We start from the raw sequence: 24,977 nt of genomic DNA, 5'->3' as shown, positions 1-24,977 counted from the left end.
AGATCCAATGACTGTTAACAGAATATGGAATTGGTGGGTTCAGGAGGGTAATATGGAATGCCATGCTGGATCCCAATGGCCTATCACTAGCAGTCGAGATGACAGGCATCTTATCCGGATAGCTGTAACGGATCGTGCAGCCACGTCTAAATCCGTGAGTCAACAGATGGGGACATTTGCAAGACAACAACCATCTGCACGAACAGTTCGACGACGTTTGCAGCAGAATGGACTATCAGCTTGGAGACCATGGTTGCGGTTACCTTTGATGCTGCATCACAGACAGGAGTGCATGCGATGGTGTACTCAACAACAAACCTGGGTGCACGAATGCCAAAACGTCATTTTTTCAGATGAATCCAGGTTTTGTTTACAGCATCATGATGGTCGCATCCGTGTTTGGCGACATCGCGGTGAACGCACATTGGAAGCATGTATTCGTCATCGCCGTACTGGCATATCACCCGGTGTGATGGTACGGGGTGCCATTGGTTACATGTCTCTGTCACTTCTTGTTCGCATTGACAGCACTTTGAACAGTTGACGTTACATTTCAGATGTGTTACGACCCACGGCTCTACCCTTCATTCGATCCCTGCGAAACCCTACATTTCAGCAGGATAATGCACGACTGCATGTTGCAGGTCCTGTACGGTCCTTCCTGGATACAGAAAATGTTAGACTGCTGCCTGGCCAGCACATTCTCCAGATCTCTCACCAATTGAATATGTCTGGTCAATGGTGGCCGAGCAACTGGCTCATCACAATACGCCAGTCACTACTCTTGATAAACTGTGGTGCCCTCTCTCAGTGAAACTGTCTGCCCTAGTGCTTCCACACCCTCTTCACGGTAGTTCACAGGCGAAGTACTGTTGCTATGCCGTGTTTGCATCGACCTTCTCTTCATAATTTTGTTGTATAAATGGAGATGACGTTTTAACTACTAACGATGCCTTTGGCACGATTGTTTTATGTATCTCCACCGCAGGATGTGATTTTAGTAAGTGGCTGAAAGTTTTGTGCTTGTAATACTTTGATAATTTTACGGTTACTTAAGCTATAAGTGTTTTTTTTTTCTTTCTCAGTTATGGTGCTAAGTTTTTGCTAATGAAAGTGTCTTCCTGTTCAGGTGTATTTTTGCTTATGATGAAGATATATTTAGATATACTGAAACCGTGGTCAAGGATTTCAATAAATCTTTATCCTGCAAATGTTTGGCTGTTATCCTTTACTGTGAAGAAAAGATGAATTTACTTACTAACAATTAAAATGACTGCAGTCAGTGAAGCAGCATGATGAGATAGTGTAAAGGTCACAAAGTAGTATGATGAGGGCAGTGTGTTCACTCCAGCTATAAAATGAATTTTGTTTGCGTTCGATGAGATTTCGGGATTGCTTCCGGATCATATTGACTTCTTGCCACGATATTTCGGTTGGCAAATCGTCCAGCCATCTGCAGGTGAGTGTTCGTCATTGGAAACTGCAAATTCCCGGAGTCAACTTTATAGCAAAAAAAAAAAAAAAAAAAAAAAAAAAAAAAAATTGGCGTGAAAATGCATGCTCATTGGGCTCCATGACAGGAGCGTCCTCAATCCAAATCTGCACACTCTGGAGCTGCTGTTCTATCTGTGGAGCGCAGGCGCATGCATAAAGGTGCAAACTACATGTCCACCGGCGTCGCTAAAAACAGGCGTCAGATGTCGCCAGATGTGTCATTATGAATAAAATGCCTTCTCTCAGAGGAAATTAGAGAGATCACCTTGTCTCAAGCCTTGTCCAGTTGAAAACCGCCATCACGATTTATAAGATTTTGCACTAGTCATCTCCACTGATTCTTTAATTACTGAATCGCAGAAAGTTTTCGCTGGGGCCAAGATTTTTGTGGCAGAAAAATCCATAGCATGTCCTGTGGTAATACAGTGCTCAGCTACGGCCGACTTACTGGGCTGTGAAAGGCGAGTGTGGCGTTCGTGTTCATTGCACTTTTCATGTACTGTGTGTGTCGTCTAACCAATGTAATCTTTGCCACACTGGCAAGGAATTTTATAGATCCCAGCCTTCCGCAGACCCAGATCCTTCTTTACTGAACCAACTTTGCGTTTTCGTGCCAATTTTTTGCTATAAAGTTGACTCTGAGAACTTGCAGTCTCCAGTGACAGACACTCACCTGAAGATGGCTGGACGATTGCCAGCCGAAGTATCGTGGCAAGAAGTCAACATGATCCGGCTGCAATCCCGAAATCTCATTGAACATTCAATACGCCGGGAAAACTTCAAGAATCACAATTTTGTTTGTATTTTCTCTTTATCATTAGTTTTGCTCTACTTTCTCTTTTGATAACAATTAACAACTGTCTTCATAACAGTGATAAGAAAGTAGATGAGAAAGAGATGAAATGCAAGTGATTTCAAATTTGATGTGCATTAACTGTATGCATATATATTTATTATGTTACAGCTACAATTTTTTGAATGATATTTGTCATAAAACCTAAACTGTTCTCACATCGTGAATGTATGAAGACACCTTGCCATGGTGGCATTTAATTTTTGTGAGTATAAGGGGAAGCATTCCATAATAATGGTTTTCCATCTATAAATTTTGCAGCCATACACTGTTGTTTTATTTAAACTCCGCATTCGTCTTCTTTATTTTCAGTCACATCCATCAACAGTTTTTTACTCTGACAAAAAAAAAAAAAAAAAAAAAAAAGTTGTGTGACTGGTATCGAATCTAAGACCTACAAAGTGCCAGTCTGAGGCTATGCACCTTGACTTTTTCTCTATTCTTAATGTGAAAAGTAGTTTAATGGATGATAAGTAAATTGATCATGTTCAGTCACTGAGGATGATATCCTCCGTGTCAGTGTGGACTGCTTTACAATGTAATATCAAGCATCTTAAGCTACATCACCATTGCTGTAGCTATAAAAAACACTATTTATGGAACATAATACCTTATAGAGTAACACATAAGATGCAATGAAGTACAGGCTGTGCGTAGCACTGAACATAGTTCCTGGACAGCAGTAATACAGGCGAACCACTTATTTGTGATAGCTTAAATAACATTGTTATATTGGTGACCCACCAAAGCACGCCAGAGGCTCTCCAGAGTGTACCTGGAGGCTGACCCAGGTGGCCTCTGTAAGTGGGCCTGTGAACTGCGTGGACGTATAAGCTCTGAAATTGCGTGTCATGAGTGAAGGTACATCGTTCCTCCCTTCTAGTGGGTGGGAACACGTCCATAAAAACACTAGGCACAGAAAAATGCATGGTACAGAATACGTACTGGTACCATGAAAAACAAGCAATGATCTGACAATCCACTGACATTACGTCCTGGAAAACATCAGTGACAGTGCTCTCATCCGTTTCGTTGCCCGATGATGACAGCTGCTGCAGCATGTAGCAGGCAATCACTGGTGAGTAGGGGTGATGATGGGTTGGCTTGGTGCACCCTCTCTCGTGAAAGGCCGTAGGGCAGGACAGGGGACGATGTTTCCATAGAAATGTCCTCATCCAGGTCAGCGGTTGGTGCTGGAGGCAACAGCAGTGGCATCGGAGATGATGGCTGCAGAGGATCCAGCATTCGAGGCAGCAGCAGCAGCTGCGGGGGGGGGTGGGGGGGGGCTTCACCAGCAATGGCAGTCTAGGAGTGGGGGCAGAGGCAGGAACCCCAGGCAGCAATCTGCCAGGTAGAGACGATGTGGGGCAAAGTGGACCATCTGTGACACAGGAACAGACACCTGCGGTGGCTGGGATGTGGGACGTGTGGTGGTGGGCCCTCTGTAACAGAACCCCCCCCCCCCCCCCCCTTTGTGCCTCCTCGTGCATAGCTGCAGCTGGTCGAAGTGATGGGATATCCACTCATCAGGACTGTGGACGATGCACAGGCACCGGCCCCAGTGACACTCAATGACAGGAGGTACTCAGTTTGGCTGGCAGCTGAAACTATGAGTCCAGACAGGCCCATCTGGCTGGAATCGTTGCAAAGTTGATGACACTGGAGGACACGATGTCAGATGAAGCAGGTTAAGGAAGGTCTGTTGTTGGCATGTAGCAGCTCCGCTGGGTTTTTGGCCCTCACCGGAGTGAAATGGTACAAACTCAGAAAATGGTCTAAAGCTGGTTCAAGGGACTAGCCAGATACATACTCTGAGTTTTAAATGTCCCAACCATGAATTTGGTCTCACCATCTGATTGAGGGTGAAATGGGAGAGCTGCGAGGTAGTGAACACCAGTAACCTGACAAAAAGACTCAACAAGAAACAAACTGGGGCCTGTTATCAGTAATGATGGTATACGGAAAATTGCAGAAATCTAAGACAGGGCCAAAATAGTGGCCGCAGCGGATGTGGGCAGATAATGTGCCACATAGGGAAATTTGGAATAGGCATCCACTATAATGAGGGCATACTGATTTAGGAAGGGCTTGGCCAATATGCATTCCGATGGGCCAAAACTTTGGTGTGAGAGGTCTTCCAATGACCGATAAGCAGAAGCTGCAGTACGTTATGACATAAGGAAGCGGGAATTACAACCCAGGGAGCAGCGTTCTCTGCAGTGAACAAGAGAACCCCATCAAACACACAAAGGCGGTGCTGGACACACAAATAATTACGCAAGGGATTGGAGACATGGCCCAGGGATTTTTCCGGCCAACCATGCTGCACAAAAGAGGTGACCCAACTAAGTACAGGATCGGCAGTGACAGGTGATGCTATCCTAGCACTAGTAATGGGAAACTAATCGACTGCATTCTAGTTCTCAATTTGTAAACAGAAACAAAGCAACTCGTGGTCAGTCACTGGGTCCCGCCGGATTGGAAGGCGGGATAAGGCATCTGCATTGACGTGTTGTGCCGTCGGCCAGTAATGGATCTGATAATGATAATGAGAGAAGAAGAGAACCCACTGTTGAAAGCAATGTGCTTTCTTGTCTGGCACAGAAGCCGAAGGGTTAAAAAGAGCAACCAACAGCTTGTGAGATGTGACTAAATGGAACTTGGAACCAAACAAGAAGAAATGAAATTTCTTGAGGGTGAACACAACCACTAAAGCCTCCTTTTCAGTGTAAGAATACTGCTGCTGAGTGGGAGTTATAGTCTTAGATGTGTAAGCAATGGGTCTTTCAGATCTGCCCGCGTATTTGTGCACCAGTACCGTGCTGAGAGTCATCTGTAGCCAACACAAGATGCTGACCTGGCTGAAGAGTGGCAAGACACTAGGCAGATTGAAGCTTAGATTTAAGCAAAGCAAACACTCGGTCATAAGCTGGGCCCATAAAAAAGGATACACTTTTACGCAAAAGTGCATGCAGGGGCAGAGCAACGGTGGATGCATCCGGTAGAAACTTAAAGTAGTACACCACTTTATGTGGAAACGCTTGCAGTTCCTTAATGGAGGTCAGCTGCAGCAAAGCCGCAGTTGCATCAGCATGGTGACACAGTGGCTTGACTCCTCTGTGAGAAATCTCGAAACCTAGATACTCAATTAATGGCTGAAAAAATTGAGATATGGCAAGATTGCCCTTGAGACCTGCAGACTGCAAAACAGAATGGTGATCAGAGATTTCTAAGGTGGTCTTTGGCGAAGGAACCCAAAAGAACGATATCGTCGAGGTAATTTATGTAGCTGGGCACAAAGGCTGTCACCTGTTCTAAAAAATGCTGGAAAATTGTGGGCGTGCTAGTGGTGCCAAAAGGTAAGTGTTGATATTGATGTAGGATGAAAGGTGTATTGGTAACAAGAAGATGCCTAGTGGCTTCATTGAAGGGGAGCCGGAGGCATGCTTCTGACAAATTTATCTTGGAAAAGTAGTGGACACCTGATAATTTTGCAGCAACTCGTCAGGTTGGGGCAAAGGGTATGTATCTATCACGGACTGTGCGTTGATGGTGACACTGAAGTCGCTGCAAGGCAAAGCTTACCTGTCGGCCAGTGGTGTAGCCCATTCATTGGAAGAAATAGACCGAATGGCATCAAGTGACATCAAACGGTCTAATTTGGCCTTGACAGAGGTGCACAACGCGACAGGCACATGCTGCGCCTGAAAAAAAAAAAAAACGGGGGCTGGCTGACTCTTTAACGGTAGTGTGGGACTGAAAACCAGCAGCACAATCAAGCCCCAGGGAAAACGTATGGAAAGTCAGTACAGGGGGACTCCAGTTGCTGATATGGAAGTCGATCTGACACTAAATTTACCTCATCAGCAATGGACAAACCAAAAATGTTAAACGCATCTAACCCGAACAGGTCTATTTTGTGGGAATTATCTACTACAAGGAAGATGAGATGGCGAACAACAGATTAGTAAGAGACAGGAGCAGAGAACTGAGCTAGAACTGGAATCTGCTCTTTATTGTTGGTGACCAACTTCCGTGAAACCTTTGTAAGGGAAGGAGAGCCTAAGTCCACATATGTTTGTGCATTTACTGTAGCTCCTGTGTCCATTTGCATTTTTAGCAGTTTATTAAACACATGCAAGTCAATAAACTATTTGGTCAAGGAAACAGTCATTGTAGAGATACAGTTTATGTCCATCGCTGTTACTGCGTCCACCACATTTGAAGAGCAGTTACACACCAATGCAATGGGCCTATCTTTTGACATTTGTTACAAACAGCCCAACACTTAGGACATGCAGCATGCTTGTGTTGGATGAAGCAGTACAGGCAAGATGGAAGGGGGCTGTTGTGACGTGGCCTGTTGCTGCTGTGCTCATAACTGACACTGCCCCATGCGATGCTGATCCTAAGGTTATACTGCTGCAATGGCTTCCCCATCATCCTGAACACTTGCAGCATGCCTAACAGGGGTTGACTGAGTGGCTTCAAATACCTTTCACCACACAGCAATCTGCTTGCCTGTGGCCCATGACACTTCAAAGGACTGTGCTATATTGAGCACATCCATAAGCATCAGATTCTCACAGTGAAATGCCTTGTTCCAGACTTCCCTATCTGGGGCCATGTGATCAGCGTGACCCATACTGTGTGCTAGTGACAAATTTATGATGGCGGTTCAGCCTGTGTAATTCTGCAGCGGAGGCTTTGCAAGATTGGATTGGATGTTTCTGGCAGTGGTAAAATTCTACATACACCGCAATGACGCATGCATTCTGTCACAGTAATAGGTTGTGAGATGCTTGCTCATTTTATCAAATGATAAATTGGCCAGTCCTTGCAAAGTCGCAAGTTGGCACAACAACTGATAAATGTGAGACGAAAGCCAGGAAAGAAAGAAAGAAAGCCCTACCCAGGTTTGCATAACCCACACAAAAAACCTGGAAGGGTTGGCGTAACCATGTCTCGTAGGTATCCCTAACTTCAGCAGATTCATCATTTGCTGGAAAGAGTGATTGTTGCACTGACGGGAAAGTAACCTGCCACAAACACTCAAATGTCACTTTGAGAGCGGTGGCGAGAGCCTGCTGTTGTACTGTGAAAGCTTTGTGCTGGAAAATGATACGTTGGAATGTTTCTTCCAGTAAGATGTTTTTTGGGCGTCTTAGCACTGACACTAACATGCGGAGAAATCATAACCCTCACTCGTCGCCAAATTTGTTACAGCAATGACACGAGTTGTGGAATATAGTACTTAATAGAGCAACATGTAAAATGTAGTCAAGTACAGGTTGTGTGTAGCACTGAACACAGTGAGTGGACAACAGGAACATGGATTACAGAATAGGCTGAGCACTCATTGTGATGGCTTAAATAATACTGTTTCTTTGGCTATTCACCAGAGCATGCCATGTGTCTGACCCAGGTTGCATTCAACCATTTACATTGTGCTCCAATCCCCATTCCCATCCCTCGTTGTCCACTTGCTTGTTCTCTCGATGAAATTTGTGTTTAAAATATAGCAAAATAAAGAGTTACCATGTACAAATGAGACAACATAATTTTAAAAGAGGAAAACTACATTAATTTTTGTGGAAATTTGGAGCATGGAAATTAAAGTGGCTGGTGATTTATTTAGACGAAATGTGGATTCATACATATTATTCTGTGAATAAATGCTGGCAGAGTGATAGTGTGCAAGGAATATTGTCAAGCAAAATTAACATTCTGTGTGTGTTCATTGTATTATGCAGGGCATGTGTGTACAGATGTGTAGGGTGTGGCAGTGTTTCATTTGTAAGGATACTGTATGATTTACTGTTACTGCCTCCCTCCGTCTTTCTTGAGCATCAACTTGACATAATGCCACCTCCCCAGGTCTTCACTTTAAATAACGTGATAGTAGAAACATTTTTTCAGACTCTAAACATACTCAAAATGTTTTCACCCAGAATCTGTAATTTAGGTAGTTGATTTTTATTTGTGGTTTCTGTCCTGAACTTACGTAGAAACAATTTCCTTTGAACAAATATGCAGTTTTTTTTATCATATACAATGTATTCAAAAGGTATAATGTCATGATATTCATGTTATCTTACTTTCTTTTGCAGCACAAACTGTGCAGCTCCAAGAAAGCGAACTTGGGGAAGAGTGCTTCAGTAATTGGAAGATAACAGTACCAGAAACTTTCTTAAATAATAAGTAAATCAGTTATACTCACCTGTTTTGAGAATTATCACAAAGTTTTTGACAAAGAGCAGGGAGCAACAGAGACATGGCTAAGTTTTGTGGTTACCCTGATTATAAAGCTGCACTTCAGTCAGCTGATGCCATACTTTGTGCACTTGATGATCTATACTTATGTGAGTTACAATCGTATGATTCTGATTTTAGTTTATCATTGGTGGATCGTAAACGTTCTGAATCACAAGGAGCCACTGTTGGAAGAAGATTAGCAGTGTCAGGTCGCGGTGATGAGCTTAGAGCAGCTAATGCATTGCTTATGTTAACTAGAACTGACCATGACATGAGGCGAGCTCCACCACGCGTGCAGCAAGCTGTACAGCAGAATCCTTCAAAACTGGAAACAGTGCAACAGAGTCGCACTCAATTTGGAACCCTGCAGCAGAGTTCCTCACAGACTGGGGAGACAAATAGGAATTCTCAACACAGATCTGTGCAATGGAAACTTGCACAAACTACTAAGGTACAGCAGAATCATTCACAAACAAGAATGGTTCAGTGTAGTTCAACACAGACTGTAGCTGTGCGTCGAAATCCTCCAAAGCATCAGATTACAAAGGCAAATACCCCACAGCCTAAACCTGTTCAGTCTTATACAACTCAAACTAGGTCAACACAGCAGACAGTGTCACACACACAGGCAAGACGACAAGGTGTGTCTCAATCTGAAATAGCAATGTGGAACCCTGTAGAAGTGTTTGTGCAGCATGGTTTTCCACACTCTGAACTCAGAAGGTGGAGACGTCCTAAAACAAAGAACACACATGGCTCATCACAAAAAGAAGCAACACAGCAGACTGCTGCACGGACAGCACCCAAACAAGACAAACATCCACAGACTAAAGCAGAACAACCCAACTCACCACGAACACCAATATTGCAACAGGCTCTCTCACCTGAGCAAGAGAATTGCCCGCAGACTGAATGGGAAGATGTGGATGTGGTAATGGTGCCAATAAATGAAGTTGTTCAGCACCTTGCACACCAAGAGGAAACAATACCATTACAAGTACATACTTACATCATTAGTGCACTGCTGCAACAGCTGTATCGGAAAGTCCTTGCTCAGTGCAAAAATGGTACAGTAAGGCAACTAATGTTGGAAAGAAGCTATGAATCTTACAACTATTGTTACTCTGGAAACATGCGTACAGCCATTTCAGAGACTAACCCAGAGAGTAAAGAATATAGAGAGAAAAGCAAAGGTGCTGGTAACACTGTCACATATGGAAACTCTCCAAGGGGAAGATATAATGAACGTTCTTCAGGTGTCCAGGAAGTGGAAGGCTGCTTCTCCACCGAAAACCGAACAAAGCGGCGTGAATTCGGGTTCTTTCAAGCAGGACCACCACTGAGTTCATATGGAGTTCCTCCTCAGCAGCAATCTCAGAGAAAACTATCTCGTTCATCGAGCCAATGGTAAGTGCAAAGCAATAATAATATGGTAACATTTTTACAGGTAAATAGAAATTGTTACAGCAAAGTTATGTATTGTTGTTGATTTCAGCCTGAAGCCTGGTTTGATGTTTCTCCACATGCTAGTCTATAATTTGCAAGCCCCTTCAGCTCTACATAATTACTGCAACCTGCAACCATGTGAATCTGCTTACTATAGTTAAACATTGGTCCTCCTCCACAAACCTCCCCCACCGCATCCCCCCCCTCCCCAAATTACCAAATTTAAGATTCTTTCATGTCTCAGGATGTGCTATGAGCTAATCTCTTTGTAATCAACGTGTGCCACAAATTTCCTTTATCACCAATTTGCAATATTGTACACAGACAAGTACCTGCAGAAGAGATTTTCTAAAACTTTTATTTATATTTAGTACTAACAAATTTCTATTCATCAAATGCTTTCTTACACTGCTAGTCTGCATTTTATATCTTTCTTCTTCGGCAAACATGTTATTTTGTTGCCTAAATAGCAAAGCTCATCTACTTCTTTTGTGTCTCATCTCCTAATGTAATTCCCTCAGCTTAACTGATTTAATTTGATAGCATTACATTACCCTGTTTGTACGGTTGTTGATGTTCATCTAGTAATCTTTTCAGAACACTACCCATTCTGTTCAGCTGATCTTCCATATAATTTACAGTCTATCAGAATTACAATGTTGTTGAAAATTCTCAATTCTCAGAGAGTTTTTATTTCTTCCCTCTGAAATGTAATTCCATTTGCAAATTTCTCCTTGGTTACCTCTGTTGCTTGCTCAGTGTAAAATTTAAATAACATTGCGGGATACACTACAAACTTGTAATATTCCTTGTTCAACTGCTATTTCTCTTTCAAGTCTTTCTACTCTTGCGAATGCAGCCTTGTTCCTGTAAAAAGTTCTAGATAACTTTTTGCTTTGTGTATTTTATCCCTGCTATCATCAGAATTTCAAAGAGTCTATACCAGTCATCATTGTCAACAGCTGGCTATAAATCTACAAATGCAATAAACACTCTTATATCAATAAATGGAGGTTTCCCTCTCTTAAGTCTATCTTCTACGATAATGGATGTGTTCATCCATTTCTCTGGACCCAGACTGATCTCTATTATCAGCTTTTAACAGTCTTTCCTTTCTTCTGCAAACAGTTCATCTCAGTATTTTGCAACTATGACTTATTAAACTGATGGTTTAGTAATATTCATATCTGTCAACATCTGCCATCTTTGGCATTGGAATTATTTTGTTGAAGTCTGAGGGTATTCCACCTGTCTCTTACCTCTTGCATACCAGGTGGAATAATTTTATCGTGGTATATCTCAATAACTCTGTGGGAATGTCTACTCTGTGTAGCATGTCTCAATTTAGGTCTTTCAGTGCTCTGTAAAATTCTTCACACAGGAGTATGTGTCCCGTCTCATCTTCATCTACTTCTTTTCCCCTCTCCATACTATTGTTTTCAAGTTTGTTACATTTTTGTTGTCTTTCTATACTGTGCAACAGAATAAAATGATAATTTTTTCATAACCCCATAATTGTTTCCCATTGTGATGCATAAGTTTGAAATTTATCTCAAAGGTACCTACAACCTACCTCTGTAATGGCACAAAAGCATGGCGCCCTGTGACTTTACCCTCAGGCTTGATGATGCTTCAGACAGAAAGGTTTGTACTCATGTGAAAAAGAGTCCAGAACTCAGAAGTTTGAGACATGTAAAGTGGGTTAATGATGTCACATTGTCACAAAATTTCACCACAGTTCTGCCCATTGCTACTGCGGATGTGTCACGCAATGAGAAGGTCATCACAGCCCCTCTTACCCACATTTCACCGCTCTTGCAATGGAGGTCAGAACCACAACACAGGGAGCTTGTATCAGAGGTGTGTGAAGCTGTTCTCTGCCTGCAAGCTACTTCACAAATTTTCTCTCTCAAGGCAAATTTTTAAAATTCTCAAAAAATATGGGTAGATACTACTGAAGGTTTTGCCAAACTGGGGGTTCTTAGAGAAGCCTTGTTCTATTCATGCATATGTCAATATCGCAACCCTTCATGATCATGCCACATGAGGGTTGGAACAGGAGTGCAGAAAAAGGATACGAACCTTTGCCCCTTTGAATCATTGTAAAATTTTGTCAAATGGTTTTAAATGGTCACTCCGAAGGGGTGCGATCATGCTTAATGGGGTTGCTAGCCCATGATGTCCTTAGAGAAGGGTTGAAGTGTTAGGAAGATATCAGCAGTATCAAAGATGGTCAAGAATGGCTTCGTGTTGGTCATCGCACTGTGAGGTCATCGCACTGTGAGGTCATCGCACTGTGAGGTCATCGCACTGTGAGCTGCCGTTTTAGACTGTAAAACGTTGGAATTAATGTCCCAAAACAAAGGGTTTCATTGATGCCCTTTATGCTACTCCCTGAGGACTTTTTGTGTCAGTTCTGAGCAGTAGTGTATCTGCAGTGTATTTCTTGGTCCACTAATCAGGAAACCACATGATTTCAACAACACTGGATGTTGTGACTTCCACTGCAGAGATGTCAAAAGGAGGAGTGAAATGTGGGTAAGAGGGGCTGTGACAACCTTCCCAATGTATGACACATCCACAGTGGCATTTGGCAGAGTTGGTGTGGAATTAGGCACCAATGTGACATCATTAACCCACTTTACACGTCACATGAACTTCAGAGCTGTGGCTTTTTTCTTTTCATATGTAGACACCTTGTTTTTTGAAGCATCGTCATGCCAGTGGTGCTGTTGCAGGGTGCCACACTTCTGCTCTATTACCTGGTTGGCCTTTTGCTGGTCACCGGTTCAAACCCAATCATCAGCAATTTATTTTTTATTGATTTTCAGTTCATTTCTTTTATGGCTGTACATTGGTGTCAGTAACAAATGTACTTTTAGTTCTGTGTGTTGTGCTTCATTGATGACCCTGTGTTCATGTTTGGGTCTAATTATGGTTTAAACACGACATTGTTTGCTGGGGAAGCTGGCTATTTCAAAACATTTACATCACGTTGACACCAATTAGGCAAAGTATAAGTCGCGCTTATGTGGTGAAGAACTGCGTGCAAGTAGTACATCTTTCCTAAGATCAATATATTCGAAAACAGCAGTAAGTCACTTGCGTATTGGGCATCAATCAGTGTTATGCAGAACCACTGGTCTGGACCTGACAAAATGGCTGAAAGGCCAGATACAACAGGGGGTGACATGTGTTTTGTAGATTATTTCTACTTGAATGGCGCACCCGAACAGTGGTTTGAGAACAATGAAGAGAAGCTCTACAGCTGGAACAAATTCCGAGTTGAACTGTAGAAAATGTGTAATAGCAATCCGCAGCAAGTCTGCTTGGCTAAAGAACAATTTAAGAACAGAGCCCATCATCAAGGGGAAACTACACACTTGTACATACAGAATTTTTTGGTCATATGCCCCATCATAAATTTGAATATGACAGAAGCCAACAAAGTCTCACACCTGATGAAAGTAATTGCAGAAGACTTACCAAGTTCTGAGAAAAGTTGTCACAATAGAAGAATTTATTAAGTGGTGTCAGTGAATCAAAGAAATGTAGCCAAAAAAGTGTGACTAAATGACTGCCAAATGTGATCTCAAAGGCTGTTGTGCAAGACCACCATGAGCTCTCCTCTTTCATAGGTCAGATGGTTAGAAAAGATGCACAGCAGTGTATAGCAGTTGTAAATGTTGGACTGAGTACACCAGAGGAATAGTAGTTATGAGTGATGATCCCATACAACATGAGGTCGTGCAGAATGTCGAGTAAGAAGTGTTACAATCTTTGGCATCAGTCTCCACATCTGGTCGAATGTGTTACGAAGAGTACACTGGGCCAATTTGAACGTATGTCACAACTGTCAAAAAGACAGTGCAGCATCAGGCCAACGTGTGTGCAACCAACTTCTCTGCCAAGTACAATGCCCCACAGAAAGCAGACATTTGGAGGATGAAGAACAACACACTGGTATGTTTTCACTGTGAGCACTTTCGACATGTATGCTACTGCAGAGGAAGAAGATCAGTGTTTAGTGAGTATTATGCCACAAGACGTCAACCATCACAATAGCCCTATTCGCGCCAGTTAACTGCAGACAATTGTAGTTGACCTGTGGGATGTAGGCTATCTCTGTACTCTGAATGAGCTCACTTTCTAAAATGCTATTGCTGTTCCCTGTAGCCATGTAGATAACAGTTGTTCACATAGCCATTGATTTCAGGAAGAGGTGACCATCTGTGGAGGTGAGGCTGCCTCAGGTGTAAATCCCCCATGGATGACAGTCATCAAGTTCTTTTTCTGTAATGTCGTAAGCTTATCACCACCAGTGAAAAAGGAATGTGTTCGGTGATACAAAAGCAATTGTGCTGAAGGTTGCAAATGGGAAATATGTCCAGCCAACAGGAACACGTATTGCAAGACTAATTATCAATAACAGAATGGAGCTTTTTGAATTTGTCATTTTAACAGTCTGTAGTCAAAAAAGTTATTCTCAGGTGGGACTTCTTGCAAGTATCAAAAGCACTCATAGGGTGTGGAATACTGACTTAGCTATTCCATGAAGCACGTATAACAAAGATTGCTCTTGGCAGCTGTTTACCATTGGAGATTTTATCCCGCTGTCATCAGAAACACATGTTCCAGTTGTCAGTCTATATGCCAGCAGTGATCATAATCATTGTAGGTGGTCAAGGAGAACTTTGTAACACTAATTTTCATGAGTAGCCACAACTTGTACCTAAAGGTATGTGCATACTGACAGCTGAAGCAGTCCAGGTAGGGCAGCTTAAAGTCATTGACAAGGAATTGTATTTTGCTGCTGTTGAACTGTCATAAGGATCTGGTATGACTTTTGCTTTCAAATCATGAATGGACAAAAGACAGACCAAGCAGCCCATGGCAAAACACTGTATCAACCTAGGGATTGTCCACCAACTAGCCAGTGCTCATAGAGGGTGTCACTGGCTGAACTAAAAATAATCCAGTAGGAAGTGGAGATGATGATGGAAGATGACACCATTCAATCTTGAGAATATCCTTGGTCGTCAGCTGTGATCCATGTGAAGAAGAAAAATGGCACATGGTGTTTCTGCATTTACTTCCTCCTACTTTACAAAATCAGGGAACAAGGAGGTGTTTTCCATTCTGTGCATTGATGACACCCTACACTGCTTGAAACGAGCAAAGCATTTCTCAGTTACGGATATGCATACTGGCTACTGGTAAGTTGAGGCTGAAAAGGCTGATCGGGGGAAGACTGCCTTCATAACTCCTGATGACCCCTGAGTTTAAAGTTATGCCATTTTGATTGTGTAATGTGCCAGCCATCTTCGAACAGAACATGTGATAAACAACTTGCTTCAACATGTTCAATGGACATCTTGTGTTTGCTATTTGGTGCTGTTTTTCTTTAAGAATCTAAGCCTCCTCACAACCATGTTGAAATGTGTTCGGACTGAAGATCTCTGTCTGAATCAGAAAAAATGCCTCTTTGTCACCAAAGAAGTAAAAATCTTGGGTCACCTAGTGAATGGTGATGGAGTTCATTGTGGTCCAGATAAAGTACCCCCCAGGGGGTCCACAACTCTTTCGTGGATACGTGCGTGGCGAGCACGGGGCCCCGAGCCATTGCAGCCTTCTTTCTCTCCCGGGCTGCATTTCCTTTCCCTTCCCCTCCTTTCCCCTCCATACCCCTTTCCCCTCGCCCTCTCCTCTCCCTCTATTGGTGTCCTTGCTTATGTTGGCCCCCGCTATCCTCCTGGTTCTGTTGGTTTTACACTCTGGCTTTGTTGCGTAATCATCTCCTCCTTTTGGCATTCCTTGGTCCCCCTCTGGGGTTTGACCTCCATTCCAAAATTTCTCTTCCGTAGTGTGAGCCATTTGGGGAAGAGCACCTTACCTAGTGTCTCCGACGTGTGCCCTCCTAGTATATTCCACCTTTTCTTCTACGTCGTTGTCTGATGCTAGGGTGCATAGCCAGCACGGTAGCCAGCCCGTGTGGTGGGGTCGCTATGTACCCTTTTGGTTGAGCCCCCTGAACACACAGGGATCACACTTCTGATACCTGAGCTGTGACCTCCTCATGCATGCCTTGGAGTGGTTACTCGTCATCCTGGAGCATCGGAACTCCCGGCAATGGCCGCCGTGCCAGACGGCCCTTGCTGTGGCTGGGTGGCGCCCGTGAGGAGAGCCCCTGATCGGAGTGGGTGGTATCAGGGCGGACGCTATGCAGATGAAACGCATAAGGGTCCAAACCTCTGGCCGCTCTTCTGCGGCCGTCTCTCTGCGTGGTACTGATTCCTCAAGTGCTGCTTCTCTTGCCCCTTCGGCCTTCCCTTCCGTGGCTACCCCCTGGGAGGAGGGTCAGGCCCGTCGTCTAGGGGCAAAACCTTTCCCCCGTTATCTAGTTTGCACCAGGACTGATGGAGATACTTTCACCAGTGTCAAACCTTTATTCTTTGTGGAACACATTGAAGACAAGTTCGGCGAAGTGGACTCCCTGAGCAAGATGCGGTCGGGTTCATTACTGATAAAAACTGCTTCGGCTGCCCAATCTGCGGCCCTTCGTGCCTGTACCCATCTTGGCACAATTCCCGTGTCCATTACCCCTCACCAGTCTCTAAATATGGTACAAGGTGTGATTTTTCACAGAGACCTCATCCTTCAAACTGATGAGGAACTTCGGGACAATCTCGGACGGCGGGGTGTTCACTTTGTTCGGCGTGTTCAGAGGGGTCCTAAAGATAATCGTATTGATACTGGTGCCTTTATCCTGGCCTTTGAAGGGGATACCCTTCCTGAGAAAGTTAAGATTATGGTCTATCGCTGTGATGTGAAGCCGTACATCCCACCTCCTATGCGGTGTTTTAAGTGCTTGCGTTTTGGCCACATGTCTTCTCGCTGTACCCAGGACCCTCTCTGTGGTGACTGTGGACGTCCACTCCATGAGGGGAGTCCCTGTGTTCCCCCTCCTGTATGTGTAAATTGTCATGGTAGTCATTCTCCACGTTCAGCAGATTGCCCAGTCTATAAGAAAGAAAAAAAGATACAGGAGTATAAGTCTCTTGATCGTTTAAGCTACACAGAGGCCCGTAAGAAATATGCACGATTGCACCCTGTGTCCATGACATCTAGTTACGCCTTGGTTACATCTTCATCCCTTCCTCCCCCTTCCTTACCCCCGTCCCGGACCCCTCTCCTTCCCCCCTCCCCTGCGGCTCCCACACTTTCTCCTCTGGGCGCCGCTCCCCCTCCCCAGCCGGAGAAGTGTCCCACTCCTTCGGCGTCTGCCGGTCAAGGGCGCCTCTCCCGGGATGCCCCTTCCCGGCACCTTCCAGGTCAAAGGTCTGCTGCAGCGCGGCGACCGCGAGAGCCGCGGTCTATCGGCCCCCAGGTCGCCCGGTCTCTTTCTGTTCCTGATCTTGCTGCAGCTGGCTCCATTATGCCACACAGCCCTCCTCGATCTCAGCCTGAAAAGAAGAAGAAACATAAGTCCCGGGACAAAGAGCCTCTGGTGTCACCGGAGGTCCCTTCCCCGGCTTCACAACCGGATTCTGACCTGTCGTTTATGGATGTCGCCCCCTCCTTGTCGGTGACAGGTGGGGACCCGGCGGTATGACTGGATTTAGCGTGTTCAGCCCTCATTTAAACCATCGTTCTGTGGTTCTCCAATGGAATTGTAATGGCTACTATCGTCACCTTCCGGAATTGAAATCCCTTCTTTCGTCCTACTCAGCAGCTTGTGTGGTTCTCCAGGAATCTCATTTTACTGATGCTCACTCACCGACCCTCCGTGGGTTCCGTGTTTTCTGTCGAAATCGGGTCGGACCCTTGCGGGCTTCTGGTGGCGTTTGTACGTTGGTCCGTACAGACATTGCTAGCACGTGGATTCCTCTCCAAACTACATTGGAAGCAGTTGCTGTTAGGGTCCACTTAGACTCTGCAGTCACAGTATGCAATCTTTATCTCCCTCCTGACAGGACTCTTACACCTGCTGCCTTAACCACCCTTCTTCAGCAACTTCCTCCTCCCTTCCTCCTCCTTGGGGATTTTAATGCTCATCATCCTTTGTGGGGCAGTGCCTTTCCATCTAGACGAGGTCTTCTTATCGACCAATTTATTGCAGACCACGACCTGTGCCTTCTTAATGATGGCTCCCCTACTCATTTCAGTGCTGGTCATGGTACCTTTTCTGCCATTGATCTTTCTCTTTCTTCTCCCTCTCTCCTCCCTTCATTACACTGGTCGCCACACGACGACCTTTGTGATAGTGACCATTTCCCGTTGATTATCACGCTCCCTTCCCGCTCCCCGATGGAGAGGTTACCTCGTTGGTCTTTCCACCGCGCCGATTGGCCTCTATATACTGCACAGGTCGAGTTTTCTCCCTCTTTGTCGGGTTGTATTGATGACGTCCTACGTGACGTGTCTGACGCGATTGTTCGCGCTGCTAACCTTGCTGTCCCGCGCTCATCTGGACAATTTCGTCGTCGGCAAGTCCCGTGGTGGAGTACGGCCATTGCCATTGCCATCCGTGATCGCCGTCGAGCTTTGCAACACTTTAAGAGGCACCCATCTGTAGCCAGCCTTTCTACCTTTAAGCGCCTTCGCGCTAAAGCCCGTTATTTAATCAAACAGAGCAAGCGGATATGTTGGGAACGATTCGTTTCTTCCCTTGGTTCCACTGTCCCTCTGTCACGGGTATGGGCTACACTTCGCTCTCTCCAAGGTTGCCATCGGCAGTCCACCCTCCCAGGCCTTCACCTCCCAGATGGCATTTGTACGGACCCATTAGTTCTCGCAGAACATCTTGCGACCCATTTTGCAGTGGCATCAGCGTCGGCCTCCTATCCAGCTGCTTTCCTTCATCAAAAACAGCAGGCTGAAGCTGTCACCTTATGTTTCACCACTTGTGAGTCAGAATCTTACAACGAACCTTTCACTGAATGGGAATTTCTTTCTGCTCTATCTGCTTCTCATGATACGGCTCCTGGCCCAGATTCCATTCATAACCAGCTGCTTCAACATCTCAGTGCTCCACAACGGCACCATCTTCTTCGGGTGTTTAACCGTATCTGGCTCCAGGGTGACTTCCCTTCTCAGTGGAGGGATAGCATTGTGGTTCCTGTCCTTAAGCCTGGTCAGAACCCCCTATCTGTTGACAGCTATCGGCCAATTAGTTTGACCAATGTTGGTTGTAAGTTACTTGAACGGCTGGTAGCCCGTCGGCTCACTTGGGTCCTCGAATCTCGGGATCTATTGTCCCCTTACCAGTGTGGCTTTCGAGAGGGACGATCTCCAATCGATCATTTGCTTCGCTTGGAATCCGCAGTTCGGCAGGCTTTTTCCCAGCGCCGCCATTTGGTTGCAGTGTTTTTTGACCTTCGCAAGGCCTATGACACGGCCTGGCGCCATCACATCTTACTAACCCTTCATCAGTGGGGTCTTCGGGGCCCACTCCCGATTTTTATCCGCCAGTTCCTGATCCATCGGTCATTCAGAGTTCGAGTTGGTACTGCTTTTAGTTCTCCACGGACCCAGGAGACGGGCATCCCACAGGGTTCTGTCTTGAGTGTCCTTCTTTTCCTCATTGCTATCGATGGACTTGTGGCCTCTGTCGGTCCCTTGGTCGCCCCTGCCCTGTATGTGGATGATTTCTGCATTTGGGTTAGTTCCTCCTCGATGCCATCTGCAGAACGGCAGCTCCAGGTGGCTATACGGCGTGCCTCTGCATGGACCCTCTCCCACGGGTTTCAATTCTCTCCTTTAAAATCGCGGGTGGTCCACTTCTGTCGCCGTACTACGGTCCACCCTGATCCAGAGCTCTATCTCGCTGCACAAAGATTGCCTGTGGTTCCACAGTTTCGTTTCCTAGGTCTTCTTTTCGACAACAAGCTCACTTGGCTGCCCCATATCAGACTCCTGAAGGTAGGATGTTTCCGTAAACTCAATGTCCTTCGCTTCCTTGCCCACTCTTCCTGGGGTGCGGACCGTTCCCTCCTCCTCCGTCTTTATCGTGCTCTAGTTCTGTCACGTTTGGACTATGGTTGTCAAGTTTATGGTTCAGCTGCTCCTTCCACGCTGCACGTGCTGGATCCAGTCCACCATCGTGGTATCCGTTTGGCCACCGGTGCCTTCCCTACTAGCCCTGTTGATAGTCTCCTGGTTGAAGCTGGGATCCCCCCCCTTTCTGTTCGGCGGTCCCAGCTTCTGGTGTCTTATGCCCTTACTATCCGTTCTTCTCCCGCTCATCCTTCCTATTCTATCCTATTCCCAGACCATGGACGTCGCCCGCCTGACTCCCGCCCTCGGGCGGGTTTACCGGTTGGGCTGCGCCTTGCGTCTCTTACCCGTGATTTTCGGCTTCCTTCTTTGTCCTGTCTTCCTCGCTCCCTCCCCTCCACCCCTCCTTGGTTAGTTCCTCGGCCTCGAATTCGGATGGATCTCCGCCGCGGTCCGAAAGATTCCATCCCCCCGGTGGTGTTCCGTTCCTTTTTCCGCCAAATTTTATGGGAGTTTCGGGATGCTGTTGTTTTTTACACTGATGGCTCTAAATCTGCTGATCATGTTGGGTATGCCTTCACGTCCTTTGTTGGAACGGAAAATCATCTACTGCCACCCTCATGTGGGGTGTTTACTGCGGAATTGATGGCAATTTCCCGGGCCCTTACCTTTATTAAACAATCCCAACAGAACCGCGTTTTGTTATGTACGGACTCGATGAGTGGCCTTCTTGCTATTGACCGGTGTTTTTCGCGCCATCCCTTGGTCTCTGCCATCCATGACCATCTCGCTGATCTTCACCGTGCTGCTTGTTCCATTGACTTCTTATGGGTCCCGGGCCATGTGGGTATCCCGGGTAATGAGCTCGCTGATCGTTTGGCTGGGGGAGCAGTTACTTACCCCCCGTTTTCTGTAACCCCTCCTGCAGCGGATTTACGGCTTCACATCAAATCCCACTTTGCACAGTCATGGGCCAATTCTTGGGAGGCTACTCCACTGTCTAACAAACTTCGTGCCATTAAGGTGAATACAGGTCCATGGCGTTCTTCCTTTAGCCTCTCCCGCAAGGACTCGACCACACTGTGTCGTCTCCGCATTGGCCATACCAGGCTGACCCATGGTTTCCTTTTGCGTGATGAGCCACCCCCGCTATGTGGTTGTGGAGCCTTCCAGTCAGTGGCCCACATTTTGGTTGAATGCCCCCTTCTTTTGGCTCTGCGTGCTAAGTACAGACTCCCCCACACTTTACCTTTGATGTTGGCTGACGATTCCCGGATGGTCTCTCTGGTTCTAGGTTTCCTCCAGGAGAGTGGTTTTTATTCTCAGTTTTAAAGTTTTTAATCTCCCTCTGGTGTTGGGGCAGGGCGGTGAGTGTTTGGGTGTCTCCCACTGTAGGCAGTGTTCAGAGATTCCCGATTCACCTCCCTGACCGGAATCCTCTTTTCTTTCCCTTTTACTCTGTTTTTACCCCTTCTTTTTAAGGCTTGGTTAGTTTTTCTATTCCCATACGTACTTTCTGCATTATAGCAGTTGTACCTTTTAAGTCACAGGTGGTCTTGCCTATGCTGTTTCAGCATAGTGTTGGGTTCGTTCTCTTGCCAACTTCCCTCATTTGTTTTTACTAATGACAACATGACTGCCCTTTTACGTTTCCCCTTTATCCGTTTTATTTTTCTGACTATACTGAGATGTCCCGTTAGCAGAATGGAGTCTATTTGAAACAAGGGACTGATGACCTTGCTGTTTGGTCCCTTTAATCTCAAACAACCAACCAACCAACCAGATAAAGTAAGAGCAGGCACAGATTTTCCAACCCCTTATCACATTCATAATGTGTAAAGTTTTCTAGGAACATGCTCATACTATCGGCTATTTATAAAGGGCTCCAACACAAAGGCATGACGCTTGCAACTACTGGAGGGAGACTCAGCATTTCCCTGGGATGAGGTGCAACAAAAATATTTCCTTATTCTTAAGGAGGTTTTAACATCTCCATTGCTAGCATTGTATGATGAGAATGCCGAGACCAAACATAACAATGACGTTATCAGTTTTGGAATAGAGGTAATTCTAGTATAAATTCATAAAGGTGCTGAAAATGTGACAGCTTATGCTTCCTGAGTACTCTCAAAGTCTGAAATGAACTACTTTACAACTGAAAAAGAGTGCCTTGTAGTTATTTGGGCCATTAACAAGTTCTGACCATTTTTATTATATAAACCATTCACTGTTGTATCTGATTGTGCAAAAGTTTTCCAGTTGTGAAAGAATAACTGCCTACAGCCACAGATGAATGACCTTACAAAACATTTTAATTAGATGCTGGCAAATTGATGTGCATTGGTGTTGAACAGAGAGACTATGTAGAGGCTGAAATGACAATGGGTATGCTTTTCCCATTTTAATGGGATTATATTCAGGTTGACTACATGATACACATAATCACCAAGACCAAAGAAACAAAACAGCTGGCTCAAATAAGGGCCCTGGATGCTCGTTCTGGGATGGGGGGGGGGGGGGGCAGGGCAGGGCAGGGCAGGAGGAGGACTAAGAGCACTACAATGCCAAGCACTGACCAGTAAGATACAACCTGTGAGACTAATGTCAAGCACTGACCAGCGAGATAAAACCTGTGAGACTTGGTTTGGGTTTTTATTGCTGTGCGGAAAGTAGAACTATCGGAAAAATTAGTAAAACCCTATGTAGGGCCATATTATATCCTTCGTTGCCTGTTGGACATCATCAAGTATTAACTGTATTTTTCTTACTTGTCACTTCTTCTTCCGTGTGTTTTTGCTTTTAGGAAGCTTTAATTGTCGAGTGCTATTAATAGTTCCATAGATTTCGTGTTTGTTTTGAATACAGTCAGAGAGAGTCCCTTTAGTCAACCATAGTGCCAGTAGTGCTAGTGTTTGTTTTCAATACAGTCCAGAGACAGGTAGTGCTATTTTCATTGTTTTCTACAAGAAGTGGCTAGCAACCACAGTTTAGTGAATAAACAGTCGCCTTTAGTGAATTAGCAGTCTAGTTAAAGGTTTATTTACTCTCTTCAGTAAATCGATTCCTTAGGATGGATAGGATGTGTGACTGCTGTGTACGGACGCAGGGGGAGCTGGCCACTGTTCGCGAACAGCTGAGCGTGTTGATGGCCGCGGTCAGCCGTCTTCAGGCTGCTGCCTCGGAGTGTAGCGGCAGTGGGGAGTCTGGTGCGTTGCAAGGTACACCCCAGGTGTTACATGCTTCACCCACTGTCCCTGCTGTCGAGACATCTTCGCGGGTACTGGGCGCGGTTGGGCCACCCTCTCCCCAAGGGGAGTGGCGGGTTCAGCGGCGCACGAGGCGGAGGGTAAATGTGGAGATTGGCCTTGTGGCATCGCCCGCTCTGCCTGTGAGTGGACATGTGGCTGCTCCTTCAGCAAGGTCCGAGCAGGCACACGGGGGGAGGGGTTTATTAGTTATTGGGAGCTCCAACATTAGGCGGAGATCTGGGGTGCAAATTTCTCGACCTCCGCTATCGGGTGGAGAAATGTAGGGTCCCCCTGAATAGGTCAGGCGTGCACTACACGCCGGAAGCTGCTACGAGGGTAGCGGAGTACGTGTGGAGTGCACATGTGGGTTTTTTAGGTTAGAGAATCCCCTCCCTAGGCCCGACAAGATGCCTCCTGAGACGCGGCGAGGTAGGAGTAGGCAAAATGCAACAGGGAATAACAATATTAATGTGCTAATAGTAAACTGCAGGAGCATCTACAGAAAGGTCCCAGAACTGCTCTCATTAATAAATGGTCACAACGCCCATATAGTACTAGGGACAGAAAGTTGGCTGAAACCAGACGTAAACAGTAATGAAATCGTAAACTCAGATTGGAATGTATACCGCAGAGACAGGCTGGACAGTGAAGGGGGAGGCGTGTTTATAGCGATAAGAAGTGCAATAGTATCGAAGAAAATTGACGGAGATCCGAAATGCGAAATGATTTGGGTGAAGGTCACGGTTAAAGCAGGCTCAGACATGGTAATTGGATGTCTCTATAGGCCCCCTGGCGCAGCAGCTGTTGTGGCTGAGCACCTGAAGGATAATTTGGAAAATATTTCAAGTAGATTTCCCCACCATGTTATAGTTCTGGGTGGAGATTTTAATTTACCGGATATAGACTGGGAGACTCAGAGGTTCATAACGGGTGGCAGGGACAAAGAATCCAGTGAAATTTTTTAAAGTGCTTTATCTGAAAACTACCTTGAGCAGTTAAACAGAGAACCGACTCGTGGCGATAACATATTAGACCTTCTGGTGACAAACAGACCCGAACTATTTGAAAAAGTTAACGCAGAACAGGGAATCAGCGATCATAAAGCGGTTACGGCATCGATGATTTCAGCCGTAAATAGGAATATTAAAAAGGGTAGGAAGATTTTTCTGTTTAGAAAAAGTGACAAAAAGCAGATTTCAGAGTACCTGTTGGCTCAACTCAAAAGTTTTGTCTCAAGTACAGATAGTGTTGAGGATCAGTGGACAAAGTTCAAAACTGTCCTACATTATGCGTTAGATGAGTATGTGCCAAGCAAGATCGTAAGAGATGGAAAAGAGCCACCGTGGTACAACAACCGAGTTAGAAAACTGCTGCGGAAGCAAAGGGAACTTCACAGTAAACATAAACATAGCCAAAGCCTTGCAGACAAACAGAAATTACGCGAAGCGAAATGTAGTGTGAGGAGGGCTATGCGAGAGGCATTCAATGAATTCGAAAGTAAAGTTCTATGTACTGACTTGGCAGAAAATCCTAAGAAATTTTGGTCTTATGTCAAAGTGGTAGGTGGATCAAAACAAAATGTCCAGACACTCTGTGACCAAAATGGTACTGAAACAGAGGATGACAGACTAAAGGCCGAAATACTAAATGTCTTTTTCCAAAGTTGTTTCACAGAGGAAGATTGC

At 45.3% G+C, this 24,977-nt stretch overlaps 1 protein-coding gene across 3 annotated transcripts in view; it reads left to right on the top strand.

Annotated features, from left to right (window-relative positions):
• LOC124556449 overlaps positions 1 to 24,977 on the top strand; it is a 219,397-nt gene that overhangs the window by 102,678 nt on the left and 91,742 nt on the right. For all 3 annotated transcript variants that reach the window (XM_047130399.1, XM_047130398.1, XM_047130400.1), the window contains one exon: positions 8,458 to 10,009. In XM_047130399.1, the coding sequence (XP_046986355.1) occupies positions 8,622 to 10,009 (1,388 nt within the window). In that variant the 5' untranslated portion in view covers positions 8,458 to 8,621. The remainder of the gene's footprint in view (positions 1 to 8,457; positions 10,010 to 24,977) is intronic.

This window comes from Schistocerca americana, chromosome X (genome assembly GCF_021461395.2).
Source record: "Schistocerca americana isolate TAMUIC-IGC-003095 chromosome X, iqSchAmer2.1, whole genome shotgun sequence".
In the NCBI taxonomy this organism is placed as follows: domain Eukaryota; kingdom Metazoa; phylum Arthropoda; class Insecta; order Orthoptera; family Acrididae; genus Schistocerca; species Schistocerca americana.
The sequence above is the reverse complement of the archived record's forward strand: the minus strand, read 5'-3'. Positions and strand labels throughout refer to the sequence as shown.